This window comes from Corvus moneduloides, chromosome 2, assembly GCF_009650955.1.
Source record: "Corvus moneduloides isolate bCorMon1 chromosome 2, bCorMon1.pri, whole genome shotgun sequence".
Lineage (NCBI taxonomy): Eukaryota > Metazoa > Chordata > Aves > Passeriformes > Corvidae > Corvus > Corvus moneduloides.
Genome location: NC_045477.1, coordinates 36,104,805 through 36,120,177, shown reverse-complemented (window position 1 = coordinate 36,120,177; position 15,373 = coordinate 36,104,805). Strand labels below are relative to the sequence as shown.

Genomic DNA, 15,373 nt, shown 5'->3' with positions numbered 1-15,373 from the left:
TGTTGAATTAACTTTTATTTCCTTTTGAGGAATTTTAATATAATTCCAAGCAACAAAATATTGCATACAAACTAGCTTGCAGAACTTTATTCACACTAAATTGGACAACCAATGTTTAAAAGGATGAAGCACCTTTAGTAACAGTGACAAAACATCACTGTTAGTGTAGCTGATGAGGAAGCAGACTTTGAGCACAGATTGGTAAAATTTTCATGAGAATAAATCTAATAAAAATTCCTGTATATTCAGTATTAAGAAATTCAACTAACTGGAATTAAAATATGCTTATGGCCGGGGTAGGATTACAGTGTTACAAGACAAAGAGTCTACTAATTAGTCCAATTCATATTATCTGATAAAGACTCCTAATAAAACACTGATTTCTTCTTTTTTTATTTTTAAAATACATGCAACTTACTGAAATTTCCCTGGCTTATCTCATCTCTTTTCAGTTTTTTCTGCTGAATGTGAATATAGTTTATCTTTTCATTAACTTCTAGGGTAATGAACACTATTCAGGATCACCTGAATGGGTTATAATTTAAAAAAGCCCTAAAAAGCAAAGAAAAAAAAAAGCAATTAGCATGTCAAGGTCCCACTTTAGAACACAAATCTGCAGAAATACGTACAGTAAAAATGAGATGGACTTTGTGTAGGTAGTTATTTGCATTGAGTACCATATCAAATTTAATGTAACTGTGCCAGTCGTGGGACTGATGGCCCGATGGAAAACCACTCTTCACCAATTACATGGAGAAAAGACTATTAATATGATTGTCAAAACTCTTCTCTTGTAACAGCTTAACCTCAGGGGTCAGCTCTCCTCCAAAGAAATGCTTGAAACGCTGGCTGGTGCTGCAGCCTGACAAACAACCCGATGCCATCTAAGGCGACAATGTCAAACCTTTTCAAAAATAAACATTTTGCTTCAGTATATTTTAGTTGGGGAGGGGGGTGGTGGGTGTCTGTTTTGCTTTGTTTTGTTTTGCTCTTGGCTTTTTTATTTTTGTAACTGTCTGCTGTTTCCAGCACCATCTCAGAGGCTGGAACGTTTCATTCCTTCCTCTGTGTCCTTTTCCCCTTGGCAGATGCTGCCCACCACACCCGCCGCTCCTTGGCGCACAGCAGACACTGGTACCGCCTTCTTGTTTTCCTTGTCTGTTATCTGTGTCATCAGTGGAATTTACAGCTCTGGAATGTGATTTCTGAATCAGTATGCATTTTCTTTTCCTAAAGAATGCCTTATTTTGCAACCACAGCTGTATAAAAATACCCTAATTTTAACTAATGAGGAGGTGGTGGCTCTTTTGAGACAAATCAGTGACACAATTTAGAAAAACAGGGAGGCATTTTCACCAGACTGGAATATTCTTAAGATCAGGTAAAATTTTGGACCTAAACTGTGTCAATTGTCTTCCTTTCTAAATTAAGAATTACTTTTAGTTTTACCAAGAAATATTTTACTGGTATGAACTATGGAATTTTTGAAATTATGAAGCATATTTATGTTTTACTTCTCTTCTCTAAATATATTACTCATTTGTTTAATTCATTCAGGATTCTACCATACTGTCAACCAACTATAGTAATCCAGAAATGTTTTCTGCTTATGGAAGGGGCTTAATCACTAAGCCACACCTCTCTGCAAAGCTTCAGTATTTCTGATTGGTAAAAAGCATTTCTCATTGAAGTAATACTGAAGTGGAGCCCTAGCCCTCCTCCATATATACGACTGTCAAGTTAATTAACTTTTCAGGACAAAATGCTGATCACATTCAATGACGACCCACACTGTCGTGTTCAAGACAGCTCCAGAGGTAGCTCTGGTGGCACAACTGTGTATCTTGGGTCAAGCTTAGGTGTGAAATCCTTGAAGTTCTTAGATGCTTCAGTACCAAACACATCTAAAACTTTCCTGTTCATGAGAGCAAACCTGAAAAAGAAAAGACAACAAAGCATGAATGCATGACACACTTACAAAAAATAAAAATATTTCATGTCATGAAAGATTATCAAAATCTCTGAAGTACAGGCTTCAACCTGCACTGTTCAGAGTTGGAAAGTTTTTCACCTCAGGCAATAAAGATTTTTAAAAAAATGCATTTGAAAAACGTGGCTAATAATGTTTGTGTAAGTATACTTCATATAATGCAACTTATGAAAAAGGGGAAGAGTCCCCTTCTACTTTTAATTCCACAAAAAAAAGGTCAAACCAAAATATACTACTGTGCTCTCTCATTCCAGCAGAGCAAACTGTGGCCCTGCCTGCCCAAGCCTGGATGTCAATTTTATGGGTGTTACACCCTATTTCCATTTTGTTGTTCCTCACAATTATAGACTGAAAAGTGTACAAAATGTCAAAAGAAATTGCCTTTATGGACAGAGTGACAAAATTACTATTACAGAGATTTGCTTCAGATAAAATAAATGAGCAGAACAGAGTTTCTCTTCCTCCCTCTCTTTCAACTAAGGCAAGTTTAGGATTAGGACAAAATGAAAAAATGCAGCCCAAATTGGACATCTGCACTGACATCATTCCCTGTATCATGTTTGTATGGCCTCAGAGGTTGCCTGAGGACTGCCTCCAGGCATCCCAAGGAAAGCTTCCTGTTATATTGTGCAATGTATTCAATCACCTCATGTGTGTACTGTGCCATGGGGAGTGTACATTCAACATGCTCCTGGGACTGGCCTCTGGTTTCACTTCTATTTTTACAGCCCAGAGAGCTCGTTGTTGCTACAGACATTACCTTTTATAATCCTGTTCATAAACTGATCTGCATCAAGATTTGGATGCCTTGTTCCTGCCACACACTGCACCAATGCAACAGTCTACACTTCACTAACCTGTATTTTTATAAGTCAGTTACAGCAAAATCTATTTTTAAAAGAAAGTTTTTTAGATTCCTGCAGCAAACAGAAGAAACATCCAGTAAGATATTACAGTGTATATTTATGATTATAATCAGTGAAAATTTTTCAGTAGCTTTCCATGAAAAAAAAATCCTTTCTCAACTGAAAGTTATAAAAAAGTACTGAAACTTTCAAGTATTCTTAAAAGATATTCTGACATTTCTATTAATGCTTTTAAATCCACAGTAATACCTGTTGTCAATCACTGTACATACTAAGTGATTCCTTCAACATGTATAGTTGTTTACTGGATTCTTCATGTTCCAATGGAATCTGAAAGCATCCCACCCTCCAAGTGAACTAAATAGGCTTCAAGTAAAACACTCATCTGCTAAATAGTCTTCACTAGAGTTAAGTCTGCTCCTGTCATTACACTAAACCCAGCAATGTCACTTCAGCAGCAAAGAACTTCAAGAGTACTGCAAACCGTTTGAAAAGCAGAGTAAATCCACAGGAAATTAGCCCTCATGTACTTCTAGGGCTCTGCTGTTGACAGTGAATGACACAGAAAGCTGAGTGTGATCAATGACAGTTTTAGACAAGCCATAACACACCCCTGAGTACATACCTGCCCTTTGTTAGTCGCAAAAGAAATTTCCAGTATGAAGGTCTCAGGTTCTGAACTTCCATGACAGCCTGCAAGGAGAGGATTCTGTCAGAGCCAGCTGACACTGTCAGGAAAAAGCTTCATCTGCTACATTAGGTTGCCAAAATTAGCAAAAGGATTGTTATGGAACTCATTTTTCCCGCTCTCTGCTGAATTCAGGGCTCTGTATGACCACCGCCAGCACAGACTGATATTCCCAGAATACAATCTTTTTACCAGTGGTGACAATTAACTTACATCTCATTGCAGCGAAAGCAACAACAATCGTTACTCCTGTATACATGACTTTGGACTGGTGGATGCCAAATTTACCTGCTACTTTATCCCCTACCCACTCTGCATTTTGTGATCCACCATTTCTTGTAGTCATATTTATAGTTCATGTTACATTATCTTAAATAATGTCATATAGCCAAAATCCATGTCTTCTCTCTATTTCATTACTTTTCTGGGTCACTAAGAAATATAGTGAATAACAAACACCTCAGCATAGATCCTTTTACTAATTTCTCCTTCCTGCTTCCTGCTAAACATAGCAATTTATTTCTAGCCTTAGATTCGTTTTCCAATTAGTTATTAAGTAACGAAAAAAACAATTCCTTCTTTTTTCATATGAACTTTATGTCTGTTAGTCTCACACGATTGCTCCTGACAGCAGTATTTTGGAGACCTTCAGGCACATCCCAAGCACTAAAATATCAATTCACTTTGATACTAGACTTAGAGATATTCCCAAGAACATGGGAACAATGAGGAGGAGGAGTGTCTCTTAACTGTCCTGTTAAGCACTAGACAGCAGAAGATTGCTTTAGGGTCATTTTATATACTCTTTATTGGGGAGCACAAAAAATATACATAGTTATGGAGGTCCAGAGAACATGCAGTTCATGCAGAGATGTTTCAGCAGAAGGTCTAGAAATGGTGAGATGTAGTAGAATAGTAGAGCTATTTGGGTAGCACTGAAAAGCTGCTTTTCTAGCTGATGCAGATGATAAAAGGACTGAGGGTAAAGGCATGTAGCTGACTTGAGAAGTGCAAAGGATGATAACTACAGCTTGTTTCAAATGTAACACTTCAGGGTTTTTACTACTTTTTTGCAGATTTTTTCAACTAGGCAACATTAATTCAAGTCAGCTGACAGTGAAAACTTTCAGTTGATTTAAAAAACCATAAAATATTGTATCATATTGTTTGCTTCCTTGAGAAACTGTCCTTTCACATGCTTACGGAAGTTCATACACTAATGTTCATCTTCTGGGTCAGTGCATTTTAAGATCCTTTCCAAAGAATTCCATGTTTGGTATATTCAGCTACAAGCACAGGAGAAAATGAGTCCTAGAAATGACCTTCCCACAGTGACACTCAAAACCAGGATGCAGGAGCCCCAGGATGCAGGAGCCCCAGGAGACAGGAGCAAGATGCTGTGAATCATTACATCTCACCATCTTTTCTATACAACTGTCTCCTGTGCTCCTCATTTCATTCAACATTTGATTTAAAGAACTTCATGTTCTGCTAGAGAACATACTTACTGCCTGAAAGCATATCGATGTAGAAATGGCATAGATGATGCTGTCTGCATGAGGAAAATAGGGAACCTTCCCTGCTTCAATGCCTTTGAAGTATACAGTCTATAAAAATGAACAAAAAAAGCTGAATTCAACAGAATCGAAGTACCTTTTTACTTTTTGTTTTACCTTTTCAAAAAAGCATGTCGACATGATATATTTTTAATACACCCACAAATGTGACATTGGTTAAGATAGATTATAGAGGTTGTCCTAGATCAATCTAGTAAGAGGCTGTTAATGCACAGAATAGGACTAGCAACAGCTTGGGTGTTACAGATCCTACAGATAAAAAAGGGAAAGTTTGCTTTGTTAAATTCTTCATTTTAAAAAAGCAAAAGAACAGTGCAATAACTATTCCAACAAAGTGAATATTCACTCTTCTTAAACAGCTTGAAATCACATACTTTACTTTCTGAGAAAACATGTACAGTTTATTTTCCTGAGCACAGCCTGACCTTGCAAAGCAGCACACGCCTCTTTGGTCAGTTACCCTTGGCTTGCGCAAGATGATAAAAGTAGTAAAAAAAAAAAAAGAAAGAAAGAAAGAACACACAGCACTTTTCTTATTTCACTGTAGCCTTGATGTCTCAAAGTCCAGAGAAAACCATCAGCAATACAAGATAATATTGGTTTTTTACAACTGGTGCTTTAAAAGTCAATATGGGTAACACAGATTTGCCTTTATATGACCAATATGTGAACTGCCTTCAGAGCTTGGTCAAGGAGTAGGAACAGAGAGTATCTTCTCTTTTTATGTTTAATCTTACACATAACAAAAAAAAGTTCCTTCTTTTTATGCTCTTTAAAATGAATTCTGCTCTGGTAATGGAGATGGATAAATATTGCTAGAGACCAAGCCTCTCAAGGTCTGCAGGAGAAATATGTGATTTGGGGATGATGCACAGTGAGAGAACATTATCAACTCATTCCAGTGGTGGTGTTGGGGAATTAACCAAGACTAAGTCTCAATTTTATGGAAAAATTACAGTAAGAAATCAAATGCTGGTTAGAAAGTATAATCAACATACCCAAACTCTGTAACTATTTTTTTTTTCTAGGCTCCTAATTTTAACAAGTTCAGAGAAATAATTCAAGCCTGAAGAATAGCAATTAGAACAAAGTTCATTCCAAAGCTGGGAATTCAATAACAACTTCAGCTATAGACTAAAACCTAAGCTATTTTGAGTTATTTTAGACTGTTGAATGCCAAAATTAGGGAACAAAGGCAGGAAGTTAAGCTGTAGCTTTTGGCAATAAATCTGCAATTAAGGACTAAGTCTGATTTATGTTTCTGGCAGAACAGACGTTCTTGGAACTTTCAGATTTAAAAAATCTGCAAAAACTACAAAGCAAAGGGTTGTCAGGAGATTAAAAAAATTCATGGAGAATATACATGAAGACCAGTGGATAAGGGACATTTAAAATGAGTCAAAAAATAGAAAGTAAGAAAGATATGAGACCACATGGCAGCACTACCTCTTGGCACACATATACTGAAACACCATCACAACACAACTTTGTATTTTACTGCAATTGCCTGACAAAGCCTCTGAAGTTCATTCTTCTGCCTTGAAAAAATATATGAAATGAAGATCTCTGTTAGTAGGTTAATAACTTACCTCTACTAATTTGGACACCAGATACATAGAGATAGTTGTACTTTTGTAAAACATCATAGAAATTCCTGCTAGACACCCTGAAACAATTAGAAAAGAAAAGCATTGTTAAGGTTGTGATTTGCATTGTTAAGGTCACTGCTGTGGTGTGTCAGCCCAACAAACACTGCACAGGACTATTTATTTCTGTTGTTAGTTCAGTGATGCTCTTTTGCTGCCCATCCAAGTATGGTTTATATCACTAAAGAGAGAATGTTTTAAAATGCTGAAACAAATCTGTACTTCAGTGCTCAGGAGCACAGTATCAAATTTCTGTTCTTTGTGGAATGAGAGACCTCTGCAGCTCCAACATGTGACAGATACACATGAGGGAAGGGCCTCACCACCACAAGAATTTCATGGCAAAAGGGTATTTCTTTGGACCCACTGGAGCACAATATGTATTCTGTCACATATGGAAGAGTCAGTATTTTCATCTCACATCTCTACAGCTGCAAATTAAAGGACAAGTTTATATTTGTGCACACAGTAATATACTGTCCTTGGAGATGACCATAAACTCCACATTTGACTGAATTTGCCTTACAATTTTAATTGCAACTCTTTCTTTGACACTACTTGAAACATCAGTTTAACACAACCTTGATATACACAGTCCTATTTTCATCACAGAAGCCTGAAAAGGGAATGGGAGGACAGACAAGAGGAATACTTACAGAGTCTCAACACAGGCAACACAAACTTTTCATGGACTCACCAGCTACAAGTGCATGAAGTTCATCATCTAGGTTTCGGACCCAGCGCAGGAAGCAACTTGTACCCTGTGCAGGAGAACAGAATGCTGGCTTAGCTCTACTTATTTCTGGTAACACACAGACTGGAGGTATTCCTTATAAACTGGTAATATAGTGCACAGTAGGAATTAAGAGTGTAGTGTGATAATACCCATAATCACAGAATCATAACATGGTTTGGGCTGGAAGGGACCTTAAAGATCATTTCATTCCATCTCCCCTGCCATGGGCAGGGACACCTTCCACTAGACCAGGTTGCTCAGAACCCCATCCAGCCTGGCCTTGAGCACTTCCAGGGATAACACATTCTTCTACTTGGTAAGGTTGTTACTATAAAGGCAATTTAATTGATACGCGAGGAGGCAAATTTCCCATTATAAGACTCTGTAAAGGGAAAGGTAAAATCACATTGTAATTTCTTAAGAGCTGTAGAAACTTTCATTACTGGGACATGTTATGTCTGATTAGGCAATCTTTACCACATCAAGAGACAGTAAATTACATCAACAAACCACAAGAAATCAACAAAACTAAAGAACGACCTTTTTAAAACACTGGTGATACTGAAGTCCAGAGTTGGACACAGTACCCGAAACATTTCAGTGTTTTAATTTACAATTCACTGCTGCCATTTCTTTCAAAATTAGAGAGCAGATTAATCTAATTTGAATTCCAATCTAATACCAAAGCTAATCTTGAATTAATGTCATCCTCATTTGCTGTACCCGTCTAGACTCTTTCCCATGATAAAGGTTTTTTTCAACTACATACCAAACCTCCTGAGATTTTTTCATGAATCCAATAAATTCTGGAACTAGGAAAATACATTCATCTAAAAACACAGAACTATATTTTGGATCCAAAATGCAACAAGCATTTCATTTTTTTTTGCCATGGCCCAATTTTTTTAAGTGATTAGAATCTTTGTTGCCCTACATGCCTATTTAAACTGGAAGAAAAATATAATGCAACCCAAATTTGTGTAAGTTATGAAATGCAAACAATAACATATAGTAGAATCATAGAATTAGAGGATCATTTAGCCTGGAAAGGACATTTAAGATTATCAAGTCCAACTGTTAATCTGTCCACCAAGTCCACCACTAACCCACATCCCCAAGTGCCACATCCACACACCTTCTGAACACTTCCAGAGATGGCAATGCCACCACTTCCCTGGACATCCTGTACAGCGCTTGACAAGCCTTTCAGTCAAGGAAGATTTCCTACTATCCAATGTAAACCTCCCCTGGACAACTTGAGGCCATTTCCTCTTGTGCTGTCCCTTGTTACTCGGGAGAAGAGACCAACCCCCACCTGGCTGCACCCTCCTTTCAGGCAGTTGTAGAGAGTGATAAGGTCCCCCCTGAGCCTCCTTTTCTCCAGGATAAACACCCCCAGCTCCCTCAGCCACTCCTCTTCAGATTTGTGCTCCAGACCCTTCCCCAGCTCCGTTGCCCTTCTCTGGACACGCTCCAGCCCCTCAATGTCTTTCTTGCAGTGAGGGGCCCAAAACTGAACACAAAACTGAACACAGGATTGGAGGTGTGGCCTCACCACTGCTGAGTGCATACTTAAAAAATAGTAAATAAAGGTCAGAATATGTCACCCTCATAAAATGAGTATCTACTGGACTAAATTGCACCTCTCAATTGGAGCTTTTAAACTCATCAAAATCTTTTTAGCTTTTGCAGTTTAAATACTTTTCTTCTCTAAAGGCTCTTTTCTTACAGTTTGAGCAAAAATATTTTCAAGCAAACTCTGAACACCACATTTGCGCTTTGCTATCAAAAATTTTAGACTTTGTAGCCTTACAAATTGTTGTCTCTCAATTTAATTACTAATCAAGTGAAATTCTGTTTGTTTACATGGATGACTTCCTTCTTTTATTTTTCAGCAAATAATATTTACCTTCAATAATACAGCATGATCTTGAATTTGCAGAGCAAGTAAAGTGGCAGCTGAAAAATGCCATGTGATTAAGAATACAAAAGTGCAAAAGACACTTCAACACTGCACTGTGCAATGTATTCTGCACTGGGGCGTGTGCTTTGCCACAGTCTCTTTTGGCATAAATAACCATAATTTGATTAATTCCAACAACACTGTATGAATGTGTATCAGTTCACAATCTGCCATCTTATAACGGGGTAGATAGACTTCCAAGCAGACAGTGCAGTGTCTCCTCAGCTACACACTGTATGTTCTGCAGTCTCCTGCTATTTAGTGTCAAATAAGAATTCCAGATATGTGAGCCAACAAGATCTGCCCATGGCTTCTCTCCGGCAACACAGATGCTACTGCAGTCACTACTTGTGCCTGCATTAAAATGCTTTTGTGTACCAGCAAATCCCTTTGAAATCTGAATTCATTTTCTCTGAAGTACTCTCTATCTCCTGATCTTGAAACCAAGCTGGTTTATTTGGAAATTATAGAAAAAACACACAGAATGGAAGAATAACTTTCTGTTTTCAATTTGATTACTGCAATAGTATAAAATTTGTCAGTGACATGCTGCAGCAAACAGTATCGGTACTATTAAGCAGCTTGACTTTTCAGCTCTTTGTGATATTCCGAAAAGTGAAATAAAAACCACAGCATTTGCCATTTCTGTATGCTATAAACTTACTTTGTATATACTGACAAAAGATCCCAGAAAAGCTCCAAGCTGGAAATTTTCCTTGTTGTAGAAAAGGGAAAATAGCCGTGATGGTTGTGTAAGCAGATGTCGGAAGGTGGAAGGAATCCGAAGGCAACACTGGATCAGGTAACCGATGCTAAACATTCTAATGAAGCCCTAGAGAAAAGAAAGAGAGATTTTGTGGTAAGAAACCACAAATTCTGAAAAAGAAAAAGCAAAAGCTTCTACAGAAGGACTTAATTTTGACATTGAATAGTTTAAAACCCACTCTGCAGGTAATACGTAAAATGCATAAATGTATCCCCACCTTCAAACTCAAGACTTTTCTTTTTCCCAGTTACCCTATAAAATAGCAAAAGCAGTAAAACCACAGACAATTAAGTCTTCTTTAATTTCTATGAATTTCTGAAAGGTCTCAAGAGAGAGCCTTCTCTTCTACTCCAAAATTCTGTCCTTTGAAATAATCCTGAGGACTTCATTTCCACGTTACTGACCAGCTTTTAACCACAAAGGGGTTTATAGAGGAAAGCACTGCAGTGGAAAAAAAAGAGCACTTCTACACTCAAATGCCTGCAGAAAACAGTAAGGAGGAATAAGTCCACCAAAAATAAATTTCAGAAAGTGTGAGAATTAGAAGTTAACCCTGGTGGCTTGGCACATCTCATGGACTTTGCCGCAGCCAAACATGAGGTTGTGGGATGCCTGCAGCAAGGGGAAGGGCAAAACTGGAAGGAAGTTTATGTGCAGAGCTAATGAGAAAAGATAAAATGGGTTACAAAGAATTTACTTACTATTCCACCTTGGATACAGACCTGGGGTTTTTTTAACATGACACAAAACCACACTGACTTGTTTTTCCAAATTATTCTCCCCAGTTTCTTCTAACTTCCTCCAATGTTTCCTATCATTATTCTTACCCTCAGGCTGAACTTTTCTAATAATTCTGAATAAATTTTACCCAGTTTTTGCTTGGAACATGCTTTATGTGAAAACTATCTCTGCACTCACCTGCAATTCAGGCAAGCACCTTATTCAGTTACAGTGACAGGGACACAATTCCAGTGACAAGGATATCTGGCAGAGGGTTTGACTGAGCAACCTTTCAGACTCAGAACTCAAACCATTTTTGCCTCCTCAAGAACTTCATAATGCATCATAAAGCTTGTAAAATTTTATTGTGGTTAAACATCCAGTAATAAACTCTTCCAGAATTCTGAAGCAATTATTCTTCCTGCTACTCAAGAAGTGGTTTATGAGAATCAAGTGAAAGAAAATAAGTCATCCAATGATCCAACAGCATCTCTTTGAATGAAAAATTTCCGTTCCTTCATGCCATCATAGAAAATAAAATAAAAGTCCTAAACCCAGCAGTTATGAACAAAGCCCAAAACAAGAAACAATAGAACAGTGTGTTCAACATTTTTATCCAGGAAAGGGGACTTCAGTGGGGTGAGGAAACATCTAAATTACAACTGGAAACACTCAAACACATCCCTGATTTTATTCCTATTAGTAGCCAAATTAGAAGTGCTGAACCAAAGGACTGAGGTTTAGTGCTGATGTGCATGAAATATCAAGTATTGCACAAAATCTCTCTATTTAGCTCATTACTTCAACCAGGTGAAATCATATCACACCTACAGGTGTTTTTTCACAGTCACAGGAAGTATTATATCTTACAATCAATGTACAGTATTGTAACTTTCATCTTCCATAAAAAGACCTCCAATGGATATGGATACACAGTACGCAGCAGAGCATATGCAGGACACTGTAATAAACATAAGTGAGCAAAGAAAACTCTGCTAAGAGCCATTTTTCCACAGAGATTTTGAGTTGGAGCTCAGATCAGCCAGAAGTAGTAGCACGGCGTAATGATGTATCTCCAGAATTTGCTGAATAAACCTTTTTTCCTGCTTTTGAGAAACAAATTTCTTAATAACATATTCAAGATATTTGCTGTAACTCAAATTCAGAAAAGCACATGTGCACATAGACAGTTCAGAAACATACCAAAAACTCAGCCAACCTGTTGCAATGTATTAGGAATTAGTTAGGATAGTTAAAATCAATTAATTAAGGTATTTAGTATTTATTCTGGGTATAGTAGCCCATGTTCCTTCAAGAGACAGAACATTGAGACTACAATCATAAGAAAATACTCTCAGAAAGTTGTGGATACCTCAATCCTGGAAGTGCTCAAGGTCAGGTTGGATGGGGCTCTGAGCAACCTGATTTGTGCAAGGTGTCCTTGCCCACAGCAGGGGGTTGGAACAAGATGGTCTTTAAGGTCCCTTCCAACCCAAACCATTCTATGATTCTATGACCTTCTTTGAGGTCACTCTAGTCACCAGTAAATCTGGAAGGTTACCTGGTCCTGTCTGCAGCACCAGCAGAAAAAACCAGACAACTGGACTGCTACTGTTGGCTAATGGCTCCTCACTGTAAACAGGAGGAATCCAAAAGAGGAAAAATACTGTTCCACTGCTTCTGCCACAGCTCTTTTCAGAGATTTACAAGCATAAAGCATTTCAAGTATTTAAAGTCTGAAGGGAAGTCAATGAACTCAGATGGTATGACACTACTGAATGTTACGTAAAAGCCATGATGATGTCGATGAGCTAATGTGCATTTAAATGTGAATCAGGAGAAAAAGAGCATGCAAGGACAGTTAAAGCACAGATGTATTAATGAGAAGACCAGTTGTTCAAGGGTAAGGGAAAAAAACACTGAATGGAAGTTTTGGCAATGAGAAGCTCATCACATCATTATCAGATTTGAAAGCTCCGTTATGGATAAGGAATTGTAAAAACACGCTCAAATCATATCAGCTGACAGTTGTTACTGATCAACTCCAGGAACAGTCACAGAGAGAACTGAACTTAAAGAATTTTGGATCTTTAAAAATCAAAATACATAAAAATAAAAATTTTTCCTCATGTTTTAACTTTAAAAAAAGGTCACAGAAAAGACAGGAAAGTAAAAGATCTGACTGCCACTTCAGCAATATCTCCCTCATTAGATTATTGCAGTCAAGAATAATTTATACCAAAATACTACAGAGGATGGGTCCAAGAATGAAATATATTTCAAATGCACAATTGTCTTCCCCAAAGAGAGAATAGCCTTAATTTTTTTTTTTTTAATTTGTTTTTGTCAGGTCAAGACTTTATTCAGCTCTATTATCAGCCAGGCTTTTTCTTCCCTCATTCCATTTAAGGCTATCTATAGCACAAACAAAATGATGCTGAATAAACAAGTGAAGAGGATGAGTACTCATGAATATCCACCTTTCCCCCCAACCTCAGGTTCTTTTAATAATTCACATCTCCCCCATCACCTAAGAAAGGACAGAGAGAGAGAGTAGTGTGGGTCTAGGTTACTGTGATTTGCAAAACCCAAACCCTGCAATCAGATTTGGGTCTCTCGACTAGAGTAATTGAACAAGACTAACTCCTATTTCTTCATCACACTTCTGTTTTAAAATCTCTTTCAAGCTTATTACATCCCATTATGGTCAGATCATCTACCTCTACCTACAAAGTCTCACACACACAATCATTCTTCCAGCTTTTATGGGTTTTCCATGGAGAAGTAGAATTCTATGATGAGTACTCTTAACAGGAATCCCTACTTGTTTGGCCTAACTGTGCTTGTAAAATAATATGGTGTTATGACAGTACTTATACATTTGAATGCTGAGCATGCAGCACAGGATACATAAGGATTTTGTGTGATATTAATAAAAAGCTCTGAAAGCAAGTCTGGACTAACTGTAGTTAAGAGCTAATTATAAAAATTGTAAAATATGCCTAAGTGATGACAGACAGCACTTCTACTATGTAAAAGTGCAGCAGACCAAAGTTATAGTGAAGTACCTATGAAAAAAACAGATGCACACCAGGAGATGCTGCCATCAGCAGAGATCTGGATGTGTAACAATCAAATCTGCATAAAATCACTTCAGCCTAACTTTAATATTTGTTCTGAATATAATATTCACTGCAATCTTGAACATTGATTCTGAAGGCCAGAGACTTGATATCTATGGGGAAAACACAGAGTACTCTGCAGACAAAGGCATGGGAATGTTTGCTCCTCAGAGGATGCTGACCTGACCAAACATAAGCCCACTCAGGAGATGGGAGACAAAGCAAGCCAGGAGCCACTGAACAGCAAACACACTGGGCAAGACACTGAAGCAGCACAGAGCAAATGGAAAGTCTGTGCTGCCACAGATGTTTTGCCTTGAAGAAAAGAGCACATGAATGAAACAAAGCGGACAGTGGTGACAGGTTGTAAAAGTGTAATTTTAATCTGGGTCTATACATCTATGTACATGTCATACCTACAACATAGGTGACATATAAAAAGTGAAAAAACTATCTTGAGCTATTCATCAATGTTCTACTGAGTATTCTCATTGCAATAAGCAGAACACTTAAGCACCATCGGCAATTCTATCAACTCTAGCACAATTTATACCTATGTTACACCACGGTATGCCGCTAATATACTGCAGGGCAAAAAACATGTTAACACAAAAAAAATGATGTTGTTAGTAAACATGCATAAATAAATGTTGTGCTAGATCTCTTCTCATGCCAAAGTTAAGTGTGGCTTTTCTGAGATAATATTAACCATATATACAATTTTAATTCTAAAAAGTTATTTTTGAAAGTAATATACATTAAAAGCATCTGAAGATACTCAAATCCATTTTTGCTGTTCCATATATAAAACCAGGTCAACTACTAAGGGATCGAGATCTTCTGGAGTCTTACCAATTCCCAAAACAGGCATAGCAGGTGGTACCACCTGTGCCAACCCAATGCCAGCCAACACAAATTTCTGCACAGTACTTCTCTGAAAAAAAATGTGCTGATCACATTAATAATGGAGGATGAATTATACCACCGGAGATAAACAGCTCTTCCTGGGCGTAGCAACTGTGACCAATCTCTCATTACCCCGAGCCCTTAAAATAAATGACTGGAGGAGTGCACCCAGTGCCCAGCAGTGACGTTCCAGAGCCGCGCAGCTGCACGGGAACCACGGCCGCCTGCCACAGCAGCACATTCCAGGTGCTTTATTTAGGGGGAGTCACAAGTGGTCTCAGCCATGAAGTGCATCACATAGTTAAACAAGCTCCTTGCTTGCTAGTCCATTTTTTCCCACACATTTTATGTTACTCATTCACTACAGCTAATCTGAAAGACCAGAGAACTTTA

At 37.8% G+C, this 15,373-nt stretch overlaps 1 protein-coding gene across 2 annotated transcripts in view; it reads right to left on the bottom strand.

Annotated features, from left to right (window-relative positions):
* Positions 1–1,418: 1,418 nt before the first annotated feature.
* TMEM135 (transmembrane protein 135) overlaps positions 1,419–15,373 on the bottom strand; it is a 160,362-nt gene continuing 146,407 nt past the window's right edge. For both annotated transcript variants that reach the window (XM_032099118.1, XM_032099119.1), the window contains 6 exons: positions 10,131–10,298; positions 7,465–7,528; positions 6,711–6,787; positions 5,053–5,151; positions 3,482–3,549; positions 1,419–1,933 (listed from right to left, as the gene is read on the bottom strand). In XM_032099118.1, the coding sequence (XP_031955009.1) occupies positions 1,801–1,933; positions 3,482–3,549; positions 5,053–5,151; positions 6,711–6,787; positions 7,465–7,528; positions 10,131–10,298 (609 nt within the window). In that variant the 3' untranslated portion in view covers positions 1,419–1,800. The remainder of the gene's footprint in view (positions 1,934–3,481; positions 3,550–5,052; positions 5,152–6,710; positions 6,788–7,464; positions 7,529–10,130; positions 10,299–15,373) is intronic.